At 43.2% G+C, this 24682-nt stretch overlaps 1 protein-coding gene across 5 annotated transcripts; it reads left to right on the top strand.

The window, feature by feature from the left end:
- Nucleotides 1-58: 58 nt before the first annotated feature.
- LRATD2 (LRAT domain containing 2) lies at nt 59-24682 on the top strand. 5 transcript variants are annotated; one of them, XR_012502271.1, is made up of 3 exons: nt 60-522; nt 1067-2300; nt 24666-24682. XR_012502271.1 is itself a non-coding variant. In XM_074353062.1 (2 exons), the coding sequence occupies exon 2, from the start codon at nt 1163-1165 to the stop codon at nt 2099-2101; it is 939 nt and encodes a 312-aa protein (XP_074209163.1). In that variant the 5' UTR covers nt 59-536; nt 1067-1162; the 3' UTR covers nt 2102-5951. The 5 variants fall into 5 exon arrangements, 4 of the variants coding, with proteins under 4 accessions (XP_074209163.1, XP_010970940.2, XP_074209162.1 ...); XM_074353062.1 differs by lacking the exon at nt 24666-24682 and having other exon boundaries at nt 59-536; nt 1067-5951; XM_010972638.3 differs by lacking the exon at nt 24666-24682 and having other exon boundaries at nt 59-612; nt 1067-5951.

Below are 24682 nucleotides of genomic sequence, written 5' to 3'. Positions count from 1 at the left end.
GTGGGCGGGGCGGGGCGGGGCGGGGCGGGGCGGGGCCGCCCGAGGCTCTGCGCCGTGTGGGAAAGACCCGGGCTCCGGCAGAGAGCGCCTGTCTCTTTAAATGCCAGGGGCTGCGCTCCCGCCCTGGGAGCTCGGAGCCGGATCTACAATCCCGTCCCTCCCGCTCCGGCGCTTGTTGCTCGCCCGGCCCGAGCGGGAGCTGCCGCCGCCGGGCACCGAGGCTGCTTCCTTCTCCTGCTTCGAGGGAGCCCCACCTCCCCCGAGAGCAGGTGGAGGAGGAGAAGCAACCCCAGTAGGAGGGACGGGGTGCGGTGTGAAGAGGCACACCTTCCCACCTTCAAGTCTTAAGGAGCTACGTAGCCGCGGGGGCAAGACATGCGCCGCTCCCCCCTGCCCAGCCTCCCAGCCGCCCGCGCCCGGAGAGGAGAGACTGCGGAGCCCACACCTGCAAACTCGCCCTAGAAGTCTGTGGGTGCGGCGGGGGGCCCCTCCCCATTCCCCACGGCCTCCACCTCTCGGCGGGTGAGTTTGCGCAGGTAACTCGAGCCAGAGGGCGGGCGCGCGGGGGAGGGGCAGGAGAGACGGGAGGAAAAAGCACCGCAGGTGAGACAGGTAAGGCGGCTCACCTGCCCCGGCCGCGCTGCGGGATCCTCGCCGGTTTCGTGGGCAATGGATGGGGGAAGAGGGGCGTCTCAGGGGCTAACAGAGGGCCCTGACGTGAAAGAGGGGTCTGGAAAGGGGGATTGGAGTAAAGTTTCTTTTCCTACCCTTCTCCTGCTTGGGCTTGGCAGGTAGGGTGCTGGCGGAAGCGGTAGGAGTCGCTGATGCAATGGGCTTTTGCCCAGGCGAGGTGAAGGGTTGGGGGCTGGGAAGAGCTGGAGTTGCCTGGCCTCCTGTGACCGTGACCCTGGAGGTGGAAAAATGAGGCAAAGCTCGCTATATCTGAGATTCCCCGTAAAATGGCTCCAGGTTTCCGGCCCGCAACCTTTCTACCTCCTCTTAAGAACAAAACGCTCATTTCACAGAGGGGCTCCTACATGGCTTCCTTGCCTTCCTCTCCCAACAGGTGGTCTCAGCCCCTGTCCGGGCACCTGTGCCAATGACCCTAGTGGTGGTTTCGCTTTCTCCTCTCTCGGCGGTGTGAACGTGTGTCTGCAGCGTGATGGGCAACCAGGTGGAGAAACTGACCCACCTAAGTTATAAGGAAGTTCCCACAGCCGACCCGACGGGCGTTGACCGAGACGACGGGCCCCGCATCGGGGTCTCCTATATCTTCTCCAATGACGACGAGGACGTGGAGCCGCAGCCGCCACCCCAGGGGCTGGATGGCGGTGGCGGCTGTTTGCCCGACGGCGGGGACGGGCCGGCGCTACCCCCGCCGCAGCCCTACGACCCGCGGCTGCACGAGGTGGAGTGCTCCGTGTTTTACCGCGACGAGTGCATCTACCAGAAAAGCTTCGCGCCGGGCTCCGCTGCGCTGAGCACCTACACGCCCGAGAACCTGCTCAACAAGTGCAGGCCTGGTGACCTGGTGGAGTTCGTGTCGCAGGCGCAGTACCCGCACTGGGCTGTCTACGTGGGCAACTTCCAGGTGGTGCATTTGCACCGGCTGGAGGTGAGCAATAGCTTCCTGACGGACGCGAGCCAGGGCCGGCGCGGCCGCGTGGTGAACGATCTGTACCGCTACAAGCCGTTGAGCCCCAGCGCCGTGGTGCGCAACGCGCTGGCGCAAGTGGGCGCCAAGGAGCGCGAGCTGAGCTGGCGCAACTCGGAGAGCTTCGCCGCCTGGTGCCGCTACGGCAAGCGCGAGTTCAAGATCGGCGGCGAGCTGCGCATCGGCAAGCAGCCCTATCGGCTGCAGATCCAGCTCTCTGCGCAGCGGAGCCACACGCTCGAGTTCCAGAGCCTGGAGGACCTGATCATGGAGAAGCGGCGCAACGACCAGATCGGGCGCTCCGCGGTGCTGCAGGAGCTCGCCACGCACCTGCACCCGGCGGAGCCGGACGAGGGCGACGGCGACGCCGCGCGGACTACGCCGCCTCTCGGGCGCCCCCCTGCGTCGGGCAGGGAGGAGGAGGACCCAGAGGCGGTGGTGCACTGACGCGCAGGGCTGAGTGCAGAGCTGTGTGAGGGAGCTGTTTGCAGCAGCCGCTGCCGTCTCCCTCCTCTCCCTCCCTCCTCCACCACCTTCTGGGCCCCATCTGGACTCCTGGGCCATTTGGAAAACGGAGAGTTGGCGAAAAGCGCTGCCAGCTGTGGCTTGAGTTTGTTATCTTGGACGGAGGAGGAAGAGGGAGCAGGTAGGAGAACTTTGGCCGGGGGACGCTTCTTGGCTTCTTGCCTGTCCACTCAGTCTATCTTCCTTTCCGAGACGAGGTGAGGCAAACAGTGGACTTGCTAGACACTTAATCCCTCCTGGACCTGGGTCCAAAAATCGACTCAACGCACGCAGGAGTGAAGAAAAGTTTGGAGTACTAACACTTGCTATCGCCTTCTGCCCGCTTCCCTTCCTACCAGGGCCAGAGCAGGTTTGTGGTGGTGCTGCCCCCAGGTAGCAGTGTGTAGGATCCGGGAGGCTGAGGTGATTTATTTTATGGTTTTCCTGGGGTGCAGGGCTGGCGAAACCAGGACCAGATGTGGGAGCAGCAGGCAGGAACCGAGCAGCACCCTGTAAAGTGTTAACGAACAGTTGCGTAAACTTGGGCTACAAAACAAGGATTTGCTACCTCCCCTCACCCTATCCCCCCCGAGCAGTTTATCTTCTGAAGCTGGCTTCTAGCTGAGTCTCCCGCTCCCTCCTTCACCACCTACCACTTTCCAGGGTACAAGTAAATCATTGTCACCCGCCAGCAAAGGGAAGGATTCCATTTTGGTTGTGTTTTGCTGCCTTTGTCTCTACCCTCCTATTGCAGGCTCTTAACAGCCGCGGAATTTGTTATCAAAATTTTGTGTCTGATCTGATAAACCTGCTTGGCCATGTTCATCTGGAGGTCACACGTGAGGTTGGCTGTTGCCACCCCATAAAGTATCCACTACAGAAACAGTCAAACAGGGTTGCACCAGCAGGAATTAGTCAGTCAATTTCTTGTCCATTCCCCCACCTAACCCCCTTCTTGAATAGTGAAGGTAACTTCTCTTTCTCTTTCTCTTTCTCTCTTCCTTCCTTCCTTCCTTCCTTCCTTCCTTCCTTCCTTTTTTGACAATGTAAGGCTTTTGGTGGTGGGGCTGTGAGGGTTTTTTTCCTTCACTGCCCCATCCCCCCCCTCACTTTTGTTCTGCTGATAGTAAAATCTTAGACTTGAGGCATATTTCAATGATAAGGTATTTACTTTGCTAGCCTCACTCGATGCAATTTAATTCAAGATGTAGAATCTTATATTGCTGCAGTCTCCTTGTCGCTTGGAGAGCATCCCTTCAGAATGCTTTCTCAATTAAGAGGGGTGACAGCAATCACAAATAAATGCCACCTGGTGTAATCAGCACCAAGTCTGGCGACAGTCCTAAAGCATGGGTTGGTGACTGCGGGGTCTCTCCGAAGCAGGCTGGCCAACACTGTTTGGATCTGCTGCTAGGTTTGCTTTACTGTGAGGCTTTAAAAAATGTGTACAGTCTGTCCCTTGTTTTCATGTGAGCTCTTTCATGATGTGTGCCCTTGATTTCAGAATCCTTCTCTGCTGCACGTAGGCGTTGCTAATGCTGTCTCAAAAGTTGAGTAAAGTTTTTTTTTTTTCCTCTTGGGAATCAATATAGATTACACTGAACAAGTCATTTTGTGACTTGATTCTTACTGTTGGAGTAGAATCATTGTTGAGTGTTCCACATCCGTGGCTATCCTCAGGCCTCCTGCCTGGAGATCTTTAAATCAAGGCAGCAAAGCTTGAAGGATTAAATTGTGTACCAGCTCTTTTCAAACTTGGGAGGTTGAAGGCCATAATTTTTAAAAACCTAAACCTTCACAGTACCACAACATGAAATAATTTAATTGCAAGGGCATTAGCTATGTTCCCTGTTTTTACAGGGATCCCCAAACAGGTCCTGTCATTTTGTTAAAGATGAACCACATTTAGCCCTGGTCTGGGACTTTGGAGAAACATCCGTCTCATATTGGAAATGTTGATCTAGTTTCCTTGCTTAATAATCTCACAGCTTTGTGTTTGTATTTTGCTCATGGGAAAGCAGAGCAGATAAAAATGTGGGTAATGCTGCTTACCAGAGCCTACTAGATTTGGATTTTCTTGGATGTTTTAACACAGTCAAATGAAAGTTGAATGACACAAAGTCATGACTGTTGTGCAGACAGCAAGAGGGGTGGGCAGAGCAGCCCTGCCCAGCAGCTCTGGGCTAGCAAGCCTCCTCTTCTTTCCACTCCCCCCATCTGTCTCCCTCTACCCTCCAATGGAAAGTGAACGTCATCGGTCACACCAAGGGACAGCGGTGACTCTTGTTACAAACATCTTTGAGGAATCTCAACTTGGAGGAAGAACTCCTGTAAGATTCACGCCAATAATAGCATTCTTCCTCTAGAGAAGAGGTTTTTGATACCAGGGCTTGAAAATGAGCTGGAAGGGGAAAGAGATATGCTCTGGTTGCTCCTTTTTATGCGTTTTGACAGCGTATCAGAGATGTGACGTGTGGAATGCTTCAGAACAGTGACTCCGTTGGAAGTTTGATTAGTCTCGTCATGCTTAAAGTAAAGCCCCAACCAACCTGTGAAGGTTCCAAGGAAAGGGGATGGGATCAACCATTGGCATCTTTCCTGAAGGTGGCAGCGTTGTGGATAAGTTTTCATGCCCAGGCGATGGCTACATCTGGCACTTTAAAAAAAATATATATATTTAATAATTTTTGTTTCTCCTTAGGAATGAGACTCTAGAACTGTTTTGTACTGTGAATTACGGGTGCTCTTTGGAGGAAAAGAATATTGATCTAATGTTCTTCAGAGGCTCTGGCAGGGACAAGCAGGACACCCAACTGGAACATACGCTAAATGTAATCAGACAAATTCTATTTTCTTACTTGAGCAAATATTTTATTGAGACTGCTTATGTATGGCCAAGGAACCCACAACTTCAGCTACACAACTTTTTATACTGAGAGAACTCGAATACTTTTTGTAGCTTTTATTCCGCATTTAATTTAAAATGACTTTATAGCACTAACATGCCTAGCAGAAGACTTTACTCCAGACCTTTAAGGAAATTTTTAGTTTTTATGGAAAATGACATTACAGTGGTTAAATTTCTTGTGTCTTTGGTGCTTCTGGCCCTAACAGCACCAGTCGACAACACCACAACCACATGGAAACATATTTTTGGAAGCAAAACTTTAATTTTCTACTACATATGCTATGGAGAGTGAAGAAAATTTAAGGACTACTTGTTTTCTATTTTTTTTTTCTTAACAAAATGGAATCCACTGTGTTGAAGACTCTTGACATTATATGATTGTCTAACTTTTTTTTTTGTAAATTAGTATAAAATCGAGTGTGATCATGATCATTGAAAGGATTTGTTTGGAAAGTTACATTTTATTTGTGAGTTTGTTTTTTTTTTAAATCAGGGTAACTGTAAACTTGACTGGTTTATTCAACTTTCCATCATGTTGTTTTGTTCTGAGCTGTAACACCTGTGACCCATGGAGAATTCCATCGACTAACTTGATAAATTCCACATGCATTTTATTTCCTAGTGAATTGTATAAACTTTATTTTTGTTGAAGACTGTGTGTTAAATCAATGTTCTGTTCTCATACCACTTCTTGAGAAGGAGGTTCTGATTTGAAATTGTATCATTTCCTTCAAAATGAAGGGCAAGTGCTTAGTTAAATAAAAGATTGATGACATCTTTTAAACCATTTCCTCTTCATTATGTCTTATTACATTAAAATCTGTCAAGTCTTTTTGAAAAATGCTCTGAGGGTTTCCAATAAACCATCTTTTAGAGTTAACTGTATTTATATATTTTTCCATTTGTATACTTTTCTCTGCCATTTTTGGCCCAAATCCAAGCTACTCAGCCTAACCACAGATTTTCTGAAATATTAGTGTGTTTCATCTTTACATTGCTCAGTAAACATTTGGATGAATTGATTTAGTGACTAGAAAACCCTCCCTGCATCTACTGTGTGAGAATTAATCACCCATTGCTTCTAGGCTCCGTGTTCATGAAAAATGTCTTGTGACCATAAATTTTCAATCCTCACTGATTTTTCAGAATCAGTGCAAACATTGCCGGAAACCACACTCGCATTTTGGAATTTACACTGGGGAGTTTTGAAATTGAGATCGGTAACCCATGTTGCATCCTAGGTGGTTTCAGAATCCCAGACAGAGGGACTAGGCTCGCTGAGTGATTTAATTACAGAAAACAAGCAAACATGATTTAAGCGGCACTGTTGGTGTGACAGAGGATGCAGGTGCCAGCAGGAGGTACAGGAGCTGATGTGGCCTCGGACTGGCATGTGCGAGGCCACCAGCACTCAGGCCAGCATCTGAAGCTGCCACCACCATCGGATGATGGTCACAAACCTGGGCCCCATCGACAGGCTCCTATGAGGATTTTAAGTAGGAAGAGTGTTGAATGGTGAAGATTATTGGAGTTCAAGCAGCAATGAGAGCATTCTCTAGAGTCTAGTGCTTCGTGTATTGTGGTTCTCGTCACACAGGAGGGTAGGGGGTTGGGGAGCCGAATACAGAACGTGCATTTATCTGGGGGTGATTCTGGCGTAGGCTGTTCCTGTTTCTCCTAGTGCGCTGAGCTTGCTTAATGTAGGAAAATGACATATTTGGAAGTGTTTAAATGGATCTCCAAGATGAACAGGCCCAGAATAAGTGCAGAAGGGCTTTTATTTCCTTGTACTGAATTTACTGGAAAAAGTGCTTATTAAACAAATACAGCAATTTTATCTGCAGACTAGATGCAAGTATGGTGAGTGCATTTGCAATCACAACAGGGTACTAAGTACGAAGGGCCAGAGGCTGCTGAGCCCTAGACTGTTACGGGAACAGAAAGAGATTACAAACAAACAAAAGCTTCAAGATAGTCCCTGCCCCTGAGCTTGCTTCTAAGGGGAAACCAGTGTCACTCAGACGTATAGAACAAGTTGTCATGAAAGGTGGCCTGTGAAGTGCTGGTGGTTGGTAGGTATTCAAATAAAGCAGATGTGTGTAGGTTTAATTGGAGTTTTCCCATCAGGAAAATCAGATCAAAGACTTGAAGGTACAGTGATGATGGAGGAAAAGATGTAATTAATATAACTAATATTCACGAACTACTAAACTAGGGGGATCCTAAATTCTAGCGCCTAAACCAGACCTGTAGTTTCTGTCCACATGTAACTTACTTGCTAATAGGTAAAGCAGATAACTACTTACTACCAAAAATATTTGCGAGAAGGAATTTAGAGTCGTGATAGGTGCAGTGAAGGAAATGTACAGGGTGTAGGGAGAGGCTCTCTCCATCAAGGAGTCAGTGAGGGCTTCCCTGAAGATGCGTTTATGCTGAACTTTGGAAGAAAGGAGAAAGCCAGGTGCTTCAGGGTGGATACTGACAATGATTCCAGAGGGAAGGCTGGAAAATAAATGAATGAGCCTTGAGTGCTCTCAAAATGCCTTTGCTTCCTGCTCCAATGGTATCCATTTCTCCTCGGGGTTCCCTTTGCATCACGTTGTCTAACTCATTCATGTATCTGATACTTAGGAACAGGCAAAGAGACCTTAAAGTTTGAGTGAGCAAAGGAATTTAGGGATTGGAGTTTGTTTGCTAGACTAGAAAGCCCTTGTTTTATCTCAAGGTGATGTCAGGACTGTGGTTTGAAGAGGGTGAAGTAGCACTGGTTTTTAGGGTGGATTGAACAGGGAGAGCGAATGAGTGACTCTGTCCTCCCCTCTCCCAGAACTAGAGGTTGTACTGCTAATGCCATTGATGGCTTAGATTGCCACCCAGATTATGAAGTGGTATGAAATCGGGCCTTTGCCCAATGCAAGTGGAAGGAGACGTGGCCAGGCCAGGCTGCATGGGAGCAGAGGAAAGGGAGAAAGAGGTTTTACAGCCTGCATACCATAGCCTTGGAGTCACGATTAAGCAAGAGGTCGTGTTCGGTTGGCTAACATGAGCCACTACCGTGATACTGTCTCTCATGCCCTGTCCAGTCCAGTCCGGCTTGGCTGTAAATGACTCAAAAGATGAGCTCTCTGCTCTTTTCTTTTGGGAAACGTGTACAACAATGTAGTCAACTCTCAGGATTTGTGTATCTTGATATTCTGTGCCTTCTTTTTAACCTCATAACTTCGAGGGGATTTTCAGTTAGGTTGAACTGGAGAGAGAGGGCCTGACCAAGGCCCGCAGAATCAAATAGTGGTTAAGGCTTGAGTCACACTACCTGGGTTTTTCAACTTCTGGTTCTGCTGGTGACCTTGGGAGAAATGAGGCACCTGCCTGGAAACTTTATTTCTTCCTGTGTACAAAGTGGCAAATTGCCTTATTGGTCAATTCACTTAACTCTCTGCATATCAGTTGTATTTGTAAAATAATGTAAGTAGTATATAATATATAAAATAATATAATTGGGCTATAGTAATAGTATAACTCCAAATGGTTATGAGCACAGAATGAAACGATACATGTAAAGCCCAGATCAATAGCTACTGAGATTAACTAGAGAAAATTTGGGATACGATATGTGCCTTGTTCAAAATAAATAAAGTTTCTGTCTAGGAGAGAGGTCTTCCCTTTCTTTAGTCTTGGAGAATTTCTTAGCTCGATACAAGAAATTGGTAGGAAAAGAGAACTCTAGTTAATACTTGAGTTGTTTAGCTGCCGCGGTGGTGTTTGAAATGTTTCCTGAGCCTTGATCTTTAGTAGAGGAACCGTTTAACTTGTTTTCACATTTTATATATTTACTCATTAATTCAACAGATATTTCCTGAGAACTTTTAAGGTACCAGGTGCTGGAGAGCCGAGAGGGGATAAAAAGGGATGTTGCAGTAATAATACTGACAATGATGGGATCGCCTTGCCTGCACTGTCCTGTCTTAATCATCACAACAGCCTTTCTGGACAGCTGCTCCTATCTTCACTCTAGAGTTGAGGAAACAGGTTTGGGGAAATCAGGTGATATGTCCCTGGATATAGAGCTAGTAAATGACTGCTTCTGGCCTGAAATGCTGGTCTTCAAAGCCCCAGGCTCTGGTTCCTCCTCTGACCACTCCCACCCCTCTGGCCCTTCCTGCTTCCTTACCCTGGGAGAACGCACAGCACCTTATTCTGCTGCAACGTTTGGCATGCAGCCCTATCTGAACAGCAGCTCCGGAGGCAGTGACTCCCAGAGGCAGGAAGACAGGCAAGTCTCATCCTTATCATGCATTTCAAGTGACAAGGCCAGGTGAAAGGTTGACCAGCCCATAATTACGCCCCCTTCCTGTGGCTGGGCACCGTGACGGTCCCTCCTCGACCTGCCCCTCCTCTGTCTGCCCTTTTGTGACTCCTTTTATCCTTCAGACGTCAGTTCACACAGGACTGCTTTGAATCCTGGCTCTGACCGCTGACCTACTGTAGGATGTTAGGCATGTTAGTAACTTCTTGAATCCACCTTGACTTATTTAAAAATTAGTGCCTCCTCCATGGGGCTGTTGGCTGGCTTACTTGAGACTCTATAAATCAAGTGCATGTGGGGCACTTAGGTGTGGCGTGGTAGCCATATTAGTTGGCTCTACCACAGATGGCTCTGTTAGGAATATAATATATAACCTTGAGGAAGTCCCTGTCCCCTCTAGGACCCTGGATCTACATTTCTGTGTGTGGAGAGCCCAATGCCAGCAGGAGTCTATGACAAGATTCCAGGTACAACTTTATTCTTTGAGATTGTTGTAGAAGTTGCTAGTTACTCTACTTAATTAATTAATACTAATTGATACTGATTCCTTGGCCATAGCGCTAACCTTATTCATAGACACAATTAATATGTAAAAATATGTAAAAAAGTTAGTATTGATATAAGAAGATGACTGAATTTCAGGGAGTACTTTTATTGTGAAAACTAGGAATTATACATAAAACTTTTTTTTTGAGAATTGGCAAATTTTGTTATAATCTTTAATATTAGAAATCCAAATCTGGGCCATAGATAAGGAAAAAAAATGATAGAAGTAAATTAAGCCATGTCTCCTTTATTTTGGAAAAAGTGTTTAGAATTTTTGTTTGCTTGTTTTTAATTTCTTAATTTTGCTTTTTCAGTACTGATTTCTATCCCCATCCCCAAAACACACACACACACTAGAGTACTTTTCTCTTTGCTACCTGACTTAGCTCTTAGCCAATGCTTCATACCCATGAGAGAATTCTCTTGTATCTCAATGGGTAGGCATGGTTTATTCTACTTTGTTCTAATGGGGTCTATTTCTTTTTATAGTTGAGAAAGAACACGGTTGTTCATAAAGCCATAAAGCATCACATGGTGGCAGTTCTTTGTGCTGACATCTATTTTAGTATTTAAAAAAAATACTAATAGATTTTTATTTTTTAGAGCAGTTCTAGGTTCACAGAAAAATTGGTGGAAAGCACAGAGTTCCCACATATGCCTCTCTCAACCACATGGCCTCTGCCGTCATCAACTTGGGTGTCAGTGTGGTACCTTTGTTACAATGGATGAACTAACATTGACATGTCATTATCAACTAGTTTACACTAGTTTTCTCTCTTTGAGTTGCACATTCATTGGTTTTGGCAAATACAACCACATTACAGTCTCCTACAGAGGAGTTTTCCACCAGATGTGTCCTCCTTTATTTCTTTCTCCTCCCTTTTGAAGAATTGAGCTATTTTCAGCTGCTCTTATCAAACCTTAAGAGACCCTTCTCTGCTGGGCTCTTCTGCTTTCTTCTCCATTCTGAATGATGTTCCTGGCTAGCAATGTGTTCATTGAAATACAGTCAATTTACAATGTTGGGTCAATTTCTGGTGTATAGCATAATGCATCAGTCATACATAAACATACGTATATTCATGTTCATAGTCTTTTTCACTATAAGTTACTATAAGATATTGAATATAGTTCCCTGTGCTATACAGTATGAACTTGCTATTTATTTTATATGTATTAGTTACTATCTGCAAATCTCAAACTCTCAATTTATCCCTCCCCACCCACTTCCCCCACTGGTAACCAAAAGTTTGTTTTCTAAGTCTGTGAGTTGGTTTCTGTTTTGTAAATATGTTCATTTGTCCTTTTTTTTTTTTTTTTTTTTTTTTTTTTTTTTAGATTCCACATGTAAGTGATATCATATGGTATTTTTTTTCCCTCTTTCTGGCTATTTATGACGAACTTACAGCCAGCATAATACTCAATGGTGAGAAGTTGAAAGCCTTCCCAATAAAATGTGGAACAAGACAAGGATACCCACTCTCACCACTTCTATTCAATATAGTATTGGAAGTCCTAGCCATAGCAATTAGACAAGAAAAAGAAATAAAAGAGATCCAAATTAGAAGAGAAGAGGTAAAATTGTCATTATATGCAGATTACATAATACTATATATAGAAAACCCTAAAGATGCCACACAAAAACTGCTAGAGCTGATAAAAGAATTTGGCAAAACAGCAGGATACCAGCTTAGCATACAGAAATCAGTTGCATTTCTTTACCATAGCAATGAAATATCAGAAAAGGAAAGTAAAGAAAGAATCCCTTTAAAAAATTGTATCCCCAAAAATAAGATACTTAGGAATAAATCTGACCAAGGAAGTGAAAGACTTATACATGGAGAACTGCAAAATATTGACTAAGGAAATTAAAGACAACTTAAAGAAAAGAAAAGATATCCATTCCAATGGATTGGAAGAACTAATATTGTTAAAATGGCCATGCTACCCAAATCAATCTACAGATTTAATGCAATCCCTAGAACAAATAATCCTAAAATGAATATGGAATCACAGAAGTCCTAGAACTGACAAAGCAATACTGAAGAAAAAGCATGAAACTGGAGGAATACCCTCCCAGACTTTAGACAATACTACAGAGCTACAGTAATCAAAACAGCATGGTATTGGTACAAAAACAGACATATGAATCAATGGAACAGAATAGAGAGTCCAGAAATAAACCCACAAACTTTTGGTCAGTTAATCTTTGACAAAGGAGGCAAGAACATACAATGGAGTAAAGATGGTATCTTCAGTAGATGGTGTTGGGAAAACTGGACAGCTGCATGAAATCAATGAAGTTAGAATACTCCCCTACACCATACACAAAAATAAACTCAAAATGGCTTAAAGACTAAAACATAAGACAAGACACTATAAACCTCTTAGGGAAAAACATAGGCAAAACATTCTTTAAGTAGTTATTGAGGACTTCCAGGCAACGTACTACTCACTAGGGCTAGAAAGAGGAAAGTTGTGGGGCCCCTGTGCTCCAGGTGCCCACCTGCATTTCTCTGAGGAAGACAGGCAAACAATAAATGCAATATCTTGTGATTAAACTGTAGAGACAGGCAGGCATCAGGCAATACAGTGGCACTGGAGGGGCAGGGGGCTGTCAGCTACCCCTCACAGTCGGGTGGGGAAGGGTCCAGGATGGGCTTCCTGAGGAGACTTAAGCAGGTAGGGGAAGGTATTATCAGAGAAAGATCCTGGTGTATCCCTGCTCCCATCTCATTATTTCGGGAATGAAACACACATCTGTCTTTGTATGTGTCTGGGGAGGGCTGGAGAGGGCACATGAGAACAAATACTATAAATTGTTTAGTATTTCCTTTTTTCTTTTCACAGTGCTGGTATAGATTTCAGCCAACTAGGATACATTATTGAAAACTCTGAAAGGATATTAAATTTACTGCAGTAAAAGTATTCTCTTATCTTTAGCACCATCATCTAGCTGACTTTACACATAGCCAAGCGTTACAGTTAGGCATTCCAACATGGTGAGGATTGAGGATGCTCTCTGTGGTTTGAGGGAGCTGAGAGGCACTGGGGAAAGCACTGACTAGGTGGAGTCACGTCTGGGCTGTCACTCCAGCACCTCCCGTGGCTATAAGATCTGGGCAGATGACCTCCTCTGGCTTGGGAGGGTGCCTTGTATTCATTTGTGAAGTGGGGATAATATATCACCCACCACACAGGGTTAAGGAGTTAGTGGTAATATACATAAATCACTCAGGAGTGATCTTGGCAGAAAATTATATATGCTCAGGGATTGGTCACTGTCACTATCCATTTTCCCTTTTTCAGTTTTACCCAGTGTTCATGACTCAATCCCAAATCTCACAGATGAGTTTCAAATTGGAGCAGGTTAAGCCAATAAAAAAAAAATTAACCAGAGTTAAGATGGTCAGAGGTGGTATGACATTTGGTTTTGTAATGATTGAAACTATCTGGCCCCACGTGTTTGGGAGAAAATCATAAATGCATGTGTACAAACACACACACATACACACACACACACACACATACATACACATCAACAAACCGAGTGAATCATTTTATCTGAATCTTTCATTTCTGCCTAACCTGACAACTAAATAATGGAAGCTCTGGGCATTGATACCACCACAAAGCCATGATAACTTCCTCATCTCCGATAGTTAATGCCTCTCCCTATCTGCACTTTAAGTGTATGCATATTTTTATTAGTGCAATTTTATTCATTTTATATTTAAAAAATAATATTTGCTTAATATAAAAAAAGTTCAAATGCCAAAGTATTTCAAGCGAAAGTGAAGGACATCTTCCATTGCCTTTTTTCACCCTTTTCCACCTCTAACCAAGGGTCATCAGTATTAAGTGTATTGTGTGTTCCTTCTAGGCATTTTTCTGTGAACATTCAGATATGCTTATCTGCATATTTTTTTCCAGTTTTTTAAAATTAGGTCTTTGATGCCCATTGATATCCAATTTTTCCAAATTGTAAGTGGTACCACCAACATCTCAACTACACCTATTCTTGGCATATATGTGAGTATTTCTGAGGGATATAATCAATGAAGTGAAATTTCTGGCTTCAAGTTGAGGCAAAATTTACATTTTGATAGGGACAACCATACAGCACTCTATAAAAAGTTGTGCCAATTTACAGTGATGCTAATAACTTTCTCAAGGGTTTGAAAATATTTGCTTACTCATAGGTAAAAATTAGTAGATTGCTTGTCTATGAGAGCTTTATTTTTTACTATCTGAGCTAGTCTCATTGGTACCTCCCAGAATTCAATTCAGTGGTTTCCCAGTTTTATTCTATTACAAACATTCTAATTCCCTCCAAAGCACTTGGTTATTGGATCAGCCTGGCAAATTCTGGAGTCTAATCTATGAACTTGAACAAACAACAGAAAGATAATGGTGGAAGGTATCCAAAATTGTCCTTCTTTAAAAAATGTAAATCAGAGTGTGCAACTGATTTACATCCTGTCGTGGCTTCCAATAGTGCTTAGAATGAAATCTAAATCCCTTGCCTTGTCTTGTTGGCCTGCCCAACCTGGCCTCTGCTTATGTCACTCACTTCGCTTCTTATCACCCCCCTCCCAGCATATGTTCCAGCCTCTCAGGCCTATATTTATTTTTCTAAACACGTCAAGGTTTTTCTTTCTAGCTTTAGAGCAGAATTTTTCAGGTTTTCTGACTGCTGGCTTGCAACAAGAAATGCACTATGTATCACAACTAAATGCTCACATATATGTATGTGTGTGTGTGTGTGTGTCTGTTCATATATATGCGATAGTAAAATTTATATAAAACTAACATTTTTTTAAATAACTCCTAACTGTACTATGATGCCAGGTAGTAAGATGATGTGGTGGGCAGAATAATGTTCCCCCAAAGATGTCTGCACCCTAGTCTGCAGGGGGAATGTTTTTTGACCAGTCGAAATCCCAAAATTGAAGATTTGTTGTGATGGGGAGCAAATACCCAGAGCCTCATATTGTTACCAGTTCACAGCGTCACTTTGGGCAGACTTTTCATTCTATTGCGTGTCGCATCCTTAGCCTTCACTTTGGAAATGCAGATATTTACAACATGTTTGGCGTGTCCATATCCCTGAGTTAGACATGTTAGGGAGATGTGAATTGTGTTCAGAGGTATAAATAAATTCCACAGTTGTGTGCTTGTTGGAAAAATAAGATTCAAGAGTCAGAAGAAACTTGAAAGTAATAAAGACAGTACGAGACATTCTACTGTGAGCTGCAGTTAGGAGCAAGAGGATATTTGGGTCACCTTGGTCATCTCCAGCAATGACAACACTCATTTGTGACGAGATGACTTTCCAAAGCACGTTTCACAGATGATCACATTTAATCTTCATGCTCTCTCCTTAAGATATTATTACTCTGCTCCTTGAATAGGTGTGGAAATTGAGCCTCCAAGAAAGAAATAAAATGTTTATTGAGCACATACTATATGCTGGACCCCGTGATTGGAACCTTACAAATGGTATTTCATTTAATCCCCAGCATAACCTGGGAGGTCACCACTGTGATTCTCATTTTATAGATGAAGTTATGACTCATCCAGGATCACTGAGCTGCGAAATGGACCAAACAAGATTCAGTCCACAGTCATCTGACTCCAGATCAATGCACTTCCTGCCACACGGCACGTACTCCTAGTAGTCACACTCTTTCTCGTTTGCAAGCATTTCCAAATCACAGAATCACAACGGCTCCTTTTCAGATTTCTGCAGTGCTGCTGAAAATTGAGGAGGTGGAATTAGACTTAGATTTTCCTTGGTGGCCCCTGTTCCTCTGAAAAATGAGTTGATGAAGGCAAGAAAGTGAATAATCCAACTGAGAGATGACAGAGAGCTAAGGGAAGATGAAGTCCTGTATGCAAAGAAAGGTTTATGCAATTTCAAAGTTGCTTGAATAAGCAAAGTGCAAAAGAACCTCTGTCTACCCCTCCCACAGATTCATCTTTTGTTAACATTTCATTCCATTCGTCTGTGCAAGTGGGATAAATGTTTTTAATGTCATTCTTGCCCAAGGACGCTGTGTGTCTAGGAGACAGTTTATTCCTCATTTGAATTGTCCTACAGCCCAGCTCTCTTTTTCATCCTTTTCTATCCATGTTCTCAAATTCAGTTTTGCACAATTGCCCAGGATTTCTCTCTCTCTCTCCCACTGTGGATACAAGTCTGACTCTGCCACTGGTCAGCTTGAATTCTGATCACCGCTCTACCACTTACTAGCCATTGCTACTTTTAGAGAGGCAGATTCCTCATCTGAAAAAAGCGGGCTGGAAGTAGCACTTTCCAGAGTGTTTGTGAAGCTTATGTGGCATCATTGGTAAGTTTAGCCGTGGTACCAAGCACAGAGCAAATTCCCCTAAAAAGGCATACTTACCTTGCAAAGGACCCCTGTTCAGACCACAGTCATTCGCACAGCTGTAACCATGATTAAAATATTGAAACATTTCCATATCAGTTGATAAATAGCTGCTTCACTGAAACCTACCCTTCACCACCAAAGCAGTCCCATCTTCCTGATCACCTGGCCACTGCCCTGGGGCCAACATGGATGTCCCCTCAATCCAATAACAGGTACGTGCCTGCGGACCTGGGGCCTCCAGCACTCTGCCGTTGCAATCTGCGCAGCGTTTTGATTGGTTGATGACTGATGACAAATGTTAATATCGCTGCAGGATGTTAACTTAGTGCCTATAAGTACTATCACCCCCGTTTACAAATGATGAAGGAAGTTAAGAGAGAGAGTGACTTTGCCCAAGGTCACACAGCTAATAATGACTTACACTGAGACTATTTAATTTCAGAGACCATGTCTAGTCTCTGCAGAGTCCCAGGCACAAAGTGTGGTTCAGCCCCTGCGACCTTGGGCAGGGAACTTCCTCTCTAGAGGGAGAACAGAGTGAAAATGAGTCTTCTGGCTCTCTTTCCTCTCCCGGCATTGGAAAGCACCAATATAGGAAAATCTCCCTTGTCTTTTTGTTCAGGGCAAATAATCAAGTTGAGCAGTCATTTTAGGCCAGAGATCAAACTCAGCTGGTTAATTATTCACAGAGTTGCTCACTCTGCTCCTTTCTTGAAACTGCTAAACCATCTAAGACATACCAGAACTACAAAGCTGGTAAAATAAACTTTTTGAAAAGAACTCATTGAAGTACAGCATACAAATATTTTTAGAGAAGGAATGTAAGCCTATGAAAGCAGACACACAGTGAAATGTGCATGGCCTTGGGAGCCAGAGAGACACCACTTCTGAGCTGTATGCTGTTGGGCAGATCATAATAAGTAACCTTGGTTTCATCATTTGGAATATGAGAATAAGTACCTTGAAGAGTCATTTAGAGTCAGATACCACAGGTGCACAGACCCAAGCTTAGTGCCTGAGACCTGGCCCTGAGTGAGGGTCAAAATATTTGCTAACCTAGACTACAGGACCATAAAGAAACCAGAGTCACTGTGAATCAGCATCCCGGGGGCTCCCGGAAGACCCCAGCAGGCCAGGAGTTGACCTTTACCTGGCTGGATCATGGTGGCACGGATGACCAGCCAGAATGGAAATCTTTCAGTTGCTGTACTCACGTGTCCCAGCAGAAGAGCAGCCCTGCCTGGCGGTAGAAGAAAGAGCTCAGGCATCATCAGGTCCATTCTTCATAACAGGAGAAAGAGGGAAGGACAAGACACAGCTAATCACTGGGGAGCTGGTTTGTTTCCAGTGGTACAGGATGGGGTAAAGGGAAGGCTGAAGCCTTTCTCCTTCCCATTTCGCATCCTCACTCCCCAGAAATACAATTAGCAGATTCTATCTTTTTCTAGAAATTAGCTAGGTAGCCTTCCTTCCTTCCATACAGATGGCAAAATAATATAATAGTGGTTAATATTTAGCATGTGCTTTCTATATGCCTGGGACTATTTTAAGACCCTTATATGGACTGTATGTTATTTAACCTTCATGCCAACTCTGTGAAATAGGTAGTGCTTTTATTTTCATTTTTCAAATGGGGAAACTGAGGCCCAGAGAGGTTAAAGTACTTGTCTAAAGTCCACCCAGTAGGTAGGGACAGGAAAAAGAACCCAGGAACTCAACAAACATCTATCTTATTCTGTTTTATGCTTGCATAGCATCTCAATATGAATGAATTATAGTTTAACTTATTGTTGGATGTTGAAGTTTTCCAAATCTGTTCTAACAATCAAAGCTGCATCAAACATCTCTGTGTATTTATCTTTGAAGTTTTAACTCTTATTTGATGTCTAGTGTGTGCCAGGCACTCTGGGACACTATTTATGTGCATTTTGTCATTTAATGTTCACACTCCATGAGGTTAGGAGCCATTCATTTTGCAGGGAAGACTCCTAGCCATTAAGTAACTTGCCCAAGGTCCTAGAGTTGGTATAGGCAGAAACTGAAAATGAACTCAGGCTGTCTGATTCCAGGGTCTATAACACCACAGTTGTTACGGAACCCACACGGCTGTGTGTGAAAATGCCCATGAGGAATTCACAGAAATCTTCTCCTTTTAATAACATTACCTTTTTATATTTTCTCTTGTGTATTAATCTCAGTGTGACTCCTTTTTCATACTTACAAAGCAGAATTAATAATGCCTACTACTATGGACTGAACTGTGTCCCCCCAACATCCATATGTTGAAGCCCTAACCCCCCCACCCCCCAGTGTGATGGTATTTGGAGTTGGGGCCTTTCACAGGTAATTATGTTTAGATGAGGTCATGAGGGTGAAGCCCCCTCAATGGGATCAGCATCCTTATGAGAAGAGACACCAGAAATCTTATTTCCTGTCTCTCTCTCTCCCATGTAAGCACACATGGTGGAGAGAGAAGGTGGTCTTCTACAAGCCAGGAAGTGGGTCTTTTCCAGAACCTGACCGTACTACACTCTGATCTTAGATCTCTAGCTTCCAGAACTGTAAGAAATGCATTTCTGTTGTTTAAATCGCTGGTCTCTGGCCTGAGCAGATGGATACATCTAACTTATAAAATTATTTTAACAACATGGTAAAAACATCTAGAATAATTTCTAGCATGAATTAACCACATTATCACCTGCCAGATATTGTCCTAAGAGCTTCACATGTTTATTAGTTTTCTAGGGTTGTCATAACAAAACACCACAAACTGGGTGGCTTAAAACAATGGAGATACATTCTTACACAGTTTTGGAGGATAGACGTCTGAAATCAAGGTGTTGACAAGGCAAAACTCCCTTCAGAGCCTCTGGGGGAGGATCCTTCCTTGCTTCTTCCTGGCGCCTGGTAGCCCCAGGTGGTCCTTGGCTTATAACTTTTATGTATAGTAGTTAGTATCTGCTATTATATTAATTTTAGAGATGAGGACACTGAGGCTCAGAGAGTTCATATAACTTGTCCAAGGCTACATAGTGACTCAGCAAATAGATGCTCTGCTACTACTTGGCTAGTAGAGTTTGGGGGCATAGTAAGCACTCAGAAAAATGTGTGCATTTATTATTATTTTTTGTTTGTTTTTTTAAACTTTATTTTGAAATGCCTTACTAAAGACCATACACCCTAGAGATGGGATAAGCAAACTTTTTTTCTGAAAAGGGCTAGACAGTAACTGTTTTCATTTTCCCAGGTGATATGATCAGTCTCTGTTGCAACTACTGAACTCTGCTATGTTCTACATATAAGTGATATCATATGATATTTGTCTTTGTCTGACTTCACTTAGTATGATAATTTCCAGGTCCGTCCATGTTGCTGCAAATGGCAACATTTCATTATTTTTTATGGTTGAGTAATATTTCATTATATATATGAATATATATATATATATATATAATCTCACACCTTCTTTATCCATTTATCTACTGATGGATGTTTAGGTTGTTTCCATGTCTTGGCTGTTGTAAATAGTGCTGCTATGAACATTGATGTGCATCTATCTTTTTGCATTGGAGTTTTTATCTTTTCCAGATATATGCCCAGGAGTGGGGTTGCTGGAACATACAGTAACTCTGAAAATTAGACATTTTAAATAATACAGTGTGTCAACTCTGGAAATCAGATTCTCTCTGTCCTTTGTGCTTTGTTACTGTTGCTACTGTTTGTTTCTTTCTTTGTTTTTTAGTGACTTTCTTGGACTAATTCTGTTTAACCCGTGTTCTTTGTCATATGTGGCCACCAACGTCTCTATTCAGTTTTCTCAGTGGTTAGCTAATGACTGGATAGAGAGTTCCTTATAATTCCTTGAACTAGTAACCTCCTAGCATTTTTAAGGGCTCCGTGGGTGTGTGTGTGTGTGTGTGTGTTAAGTTATGTTTTAAGTGCTCTAGCAGGCAGTTTACAACTCCAGCTTATCCTAAACTTCTTGCTCATACAGAGACTCAAGATACCCATAAGTGAGACAGTAGGACTTTATCAAGTTTTTCCTGGATATGCAGTTCTGAAAATGCACATAGGCTTCTAGATACCCAGAAATATTTTGGAGCTTTTCAATGGCCCCTGTAGACGTCTCATTACCCAGTTGTTCTTTTTTCAGATTTTTGGTTAGCCTCTTATTAGCTCCAACTGTTGACATATCCAGGCAGCTGTGATGTGAAACAATTGCTACTGATTGTATTTGACAAATACTCTGTTAGTAGGGCTCTACACAAAAAGCAAGCTCTGATTAGGTCAAATAAAAACAATCTCTGAAAATAGATTTTTTTTAGTGAACTGCCAGACAGGTCGAATAGTGACAGTTCTCTGGAAATGGGGCTTCTGGACCCATTTTGCTTCCTTCAGTTGCAACTTACTGCAATTGTTCACAGCTACTGTAGTTGTGAGGCTGTTGGCTTTTAATGCTTCTGAAGAGCTGGGGAGAGGTTAGTGAGTATCAGTTAAAGTGCCACAAGGCTCACCGTCCTTGGCAAGATTCAGCCATTTTTCTTGAATAAATGCTCCTTGGATTGTTGCAAGCCTTTGGTGATTTTTCAGAGTTCTGATAAAGTCTGACAGTTTTCAGTAGTGTTCACATTGCTTTTATGGAGAAGTGGATTTCAGAGGTCACCGTCAATCTGCCATTTCAGAACAATTGATTATATATTTGTTTTTTTATAGCTATGCAACAAATTATCACAAATTTAGCAGCTAAAATAGCCCCCAGGTATTATGTCATAGTTTTTGTAGGTCGGAAGTCCTGGCACAGAGCAACTGCATTTTCTGCTTAGGGTCTTAGAAGGCTGAAATCAGCTTGTTGGTTGGACTATATATTCCCTTCTGGAGCCCAGAGTCCTCTTTTATACTCATTCAGGTTGTTGGCTGAATTCAAATTGTTGTTGTAAGACTGAGGTCCCTGTTTTGTTGCTGGCTAATGACCAGCAATTCATCTCAGCTCCTAGAAGTCACCCTTGGGTCAAAACTATGACCTGGAAACGTACTTCCTTAAAGCCAGAGAGAAGAATCTCTCTCCAGTCCATTAATAGATTATTAATATTATATATTATTATATATAATATTATAATTTATATAATATTAATTAATTAATATTAATATTATATAACCTAATCATAGGAGAGAATATTCAGTGGTAGTCACAGGACCTGATCATGGAGACGGGATTATATAGTGTATATATATACTAAGGGGGTGGGATTCTTGGGGGCCATCTTATAATTCTGCCTACCATAGGCTTAACTGTGGGTTTTTAAGCATTTGGCTATAAGAAACATCATTTTCAGCTTTATTTCTTTTGTGTACACTATTTCATATAAATTAGTCTAATGTAATCTTTACAGCAACTCTCTGAAATATGCAGAGGTGGTGTTCCTAAACCATTTTAGCGATGAGAACCAAAAAACTCAGAGAGATTACATGATTTGCTCATGAACACACAGCTGGTGAGAGGCAAATTAATTCCTCTGACTCCAGGTAGGGCGCCCTCTGCCCTATCCAAGATCTGCCTGCCATGTTAAAGGTCAGTCCTTTGAGTTTTGTTTGGCAATGAGGATGTTAGTACCTGAGGCCTCTTTAAGGGACTTTGTCTCTGGAATGGTTTCCCCAGGGCTCCTGAATCTCCTGCATGTGTACTTGGGGAGAATACCTGAGCACGGAAAATAGTATTAACCAGGAGTTTTGATAAAATGGAGTTTTCAGGGGTGAATTGCAATTTAAATAGCTGAAAAATTCCATTTACTTCCAGCAATGTATTCTGAATGCTCCCTCCGGCCCAGCTCAAAGGGAACAGGCAGTCATCTCCTGCAGAAAGTAAACGGAATTTTTATTTTTCTTTTCTTCAAAGTGCCTTGAAATTGGCAGTCTCAAGGCTGGCGACGGGGCCTCAGTGAAGACATCACCAGATGGAAAAGCAGAAGGTTCTGAAGGTGGTCAGCCATCGACCAAACTCAGTCTCACTTGAATTTGATGGTTTTGCAAGTGGTAGAAGACATTAACCGTTAAAGACCAGCTTCCCAACCTTCCTGTACTTAATCTCTTGGTTCAGTGTATCCAGTCGTTTAAAAGGTAGTGGGTCTTCTTTAGTTCCAATTAATCCTTTTAATAATTCCATGTCTCTGTAGTAGTGCAAAAGGCTGTTTGTGGCCCTCATCAATCAATCCTCCAAATGTCTGAGGGCAGCTGAGATGGGATGTTGGTTCCCTCTCCAGTTTCCCTTTCCCAGGCCCTGCACCGATTCCCCAGCTGCTGTGAGAAGGTGGTTCTCACCTTCTTCAAAGTCCAGCTCCCCTTGCCTCAAAGTGGTAATAACTTGGTGGGTGTTTCATGCTCCAGAGCTCCCTGCGTGATCAGGCTGAGGCTAGATCCAGCTGAAACCACATCCTTGCCTAGCCTCCTCCTCTGCCCACCCTGCTTCTTGTATTTCCTCTCCCCTGAGATCCCTCCCCAGTCAGTGAATCATGTGTACCCAAATCACTGTCTCAGGTGCTTCTTCAATGAGAGTGACCTATGACAAATAGTAAACAAGTTCTGCTGTACCATTCCTCTAAGTTAAAAAAGAAAAAAATGTATCTTTGCTATAAAGAAACATCCATTTGAATAATATGGAGGTCATTGACCTCTCGACTTCAGTTATCTGGAATATGGCCACGAATATAGAAAAGGCTTAAGTGTAACCAGTCTAGATATTATAAAATGAAAGGCAGTTGTACTTTCATCATTAAAAAAAAATGCAGGTTTTGATACCTGACAGATACATAAATGAATGACCCCTCTCGCACATGCTGGGTAAGTGAACCTGAGTAAGGCAGTAACCTCTCCAGCTCTGGGCTTCCTGTCTGTAATACAAATCTCACTCCACACTCTCAGTGTTTCTGGGTAAACAAATGGTACAATACATTAAATAGGTTAATACCATCAGGGCTTCAAAACCCAGAGCTTTCTTTATTATCAAATTCATCGTGTGACGCGCGTAGCATGCTATTTCAGTCTGGTTACAGGCCAATTTCTCTTTCAAGGCTGAGCCTGACAGTAGATCCTTTTTCATACAAAAAACAAACCAAAACTAACCTGCAAGTAAAACAGAAATGAACTTTAATGTTGTCTCTCACCACGATGAGTCGCACTTGAACAGGATGAGGATGGATTGCTAAACCAGCGGAGAATGCGGGTTACAGTTTTCCAGGTGTGGTGATGTCGGCATGAACAGCAAAGAGGGAGCGGACGTTGTCCTGGGCTCCTGGAATTCTACTGAACCCAAGAAGCTGGGTCACCCTCATCCAAACAAAGGACAAGCAGCAGATGGGGGAGGTTGCTTATGTCTGCACTGGTTAAATCTGGGGTACATTTCCTCTATGGATGCTTGTCTTATTCTCTGTAATTTGATGGAAGTTTTAAATCTTTAAAAAAGAAAAGTAAAATAAGAGTAAAGGTAATAAAGGACTAAATTAGAATGACTAAATCCGCTTTGTAAAATGAACTACACATGGTGTAATTTACACTGTTCCTTAACTCAAATGCATGTGAACACATCTTTGCATGCATGTGAATTTATATAGATCTCTCTCTGTACATCTTTTCACACAGCATATATAATCCTACATGATTTAATATGTATATATACTCACACATACGATTTTAACTGAATCTTGCATCAAGTCTGTCCTGGGTCAGTGAATGACGAATTGCTTTGTTCCTGTTTCCTCTGCAGATGTCTTACTTCTCAGATTTCAGATTAGCTTCATGGCTGCAGCTCTTTGATGGGTTTAAGAAAAGTTGTTAACTTGCACCTTGTCTAGTTTCTTTCTTGTTGTAAAGGTGGGAGCAGGGTTCGTTCCAGCTTTCTATGTCTGTGAGCTGAAACCAGAAGTCTTTGCATTAAAGTCGTGAATCCAAAAATGTGCCCTGGTTTAGAAAGTATTCTTCCTTTGTCTAAAGCCATTGTTGTTGTTTCATTCCCTTCCCCTGGGTTTCTAGTGCTGTTGAACGTCTGTTCTGCTCTTCATCAGTCGTTTGTAGCTCCCGCCGAGTCAGCGTGGTCCTGGATCTGCTCTTGGGAGCCCTGTGAGGGGAGACTGGACAGGGAGGAAGATGTGCTGGGGTGATTTGGGGAAGCAAGAGAATTGATGTAGGTGGTTCCTAGTTCCAATCACCAGCTTTTTCCTTAGGCTTTGTTTATCTCTGGGGCTCAAATCTCTACAATCTTCCCTGTCATTCCTCCAGGGCCCAGCCTGTCCACTCCAGGATCACACATTTTAACTAGTAACTAGATCACACATTTAACACTCTCAATTTTTCTACCAACAGAGTCTCAAGCCAGAAGA

This window comes from Camelus bactrianus, chromosome 25, assembly GCF_048773025.1.
Source record: "Camelus bactrianus isolate YW-2024 breed Bactrian camel chromosome 25, ASM4877302v1, whole genome shotgun sequence".
NCBI classification, from domain to species: Eukaryota; Metazoa; Chordata; class Mammalia; order Artiodactyla; family Camelidae; genus Camelus; species Camelus bactrianus.
Note: the sequence above shows the minus strand (reverse complement) of the source record. Positions and strands in the feature narration are given on the sequence as shown.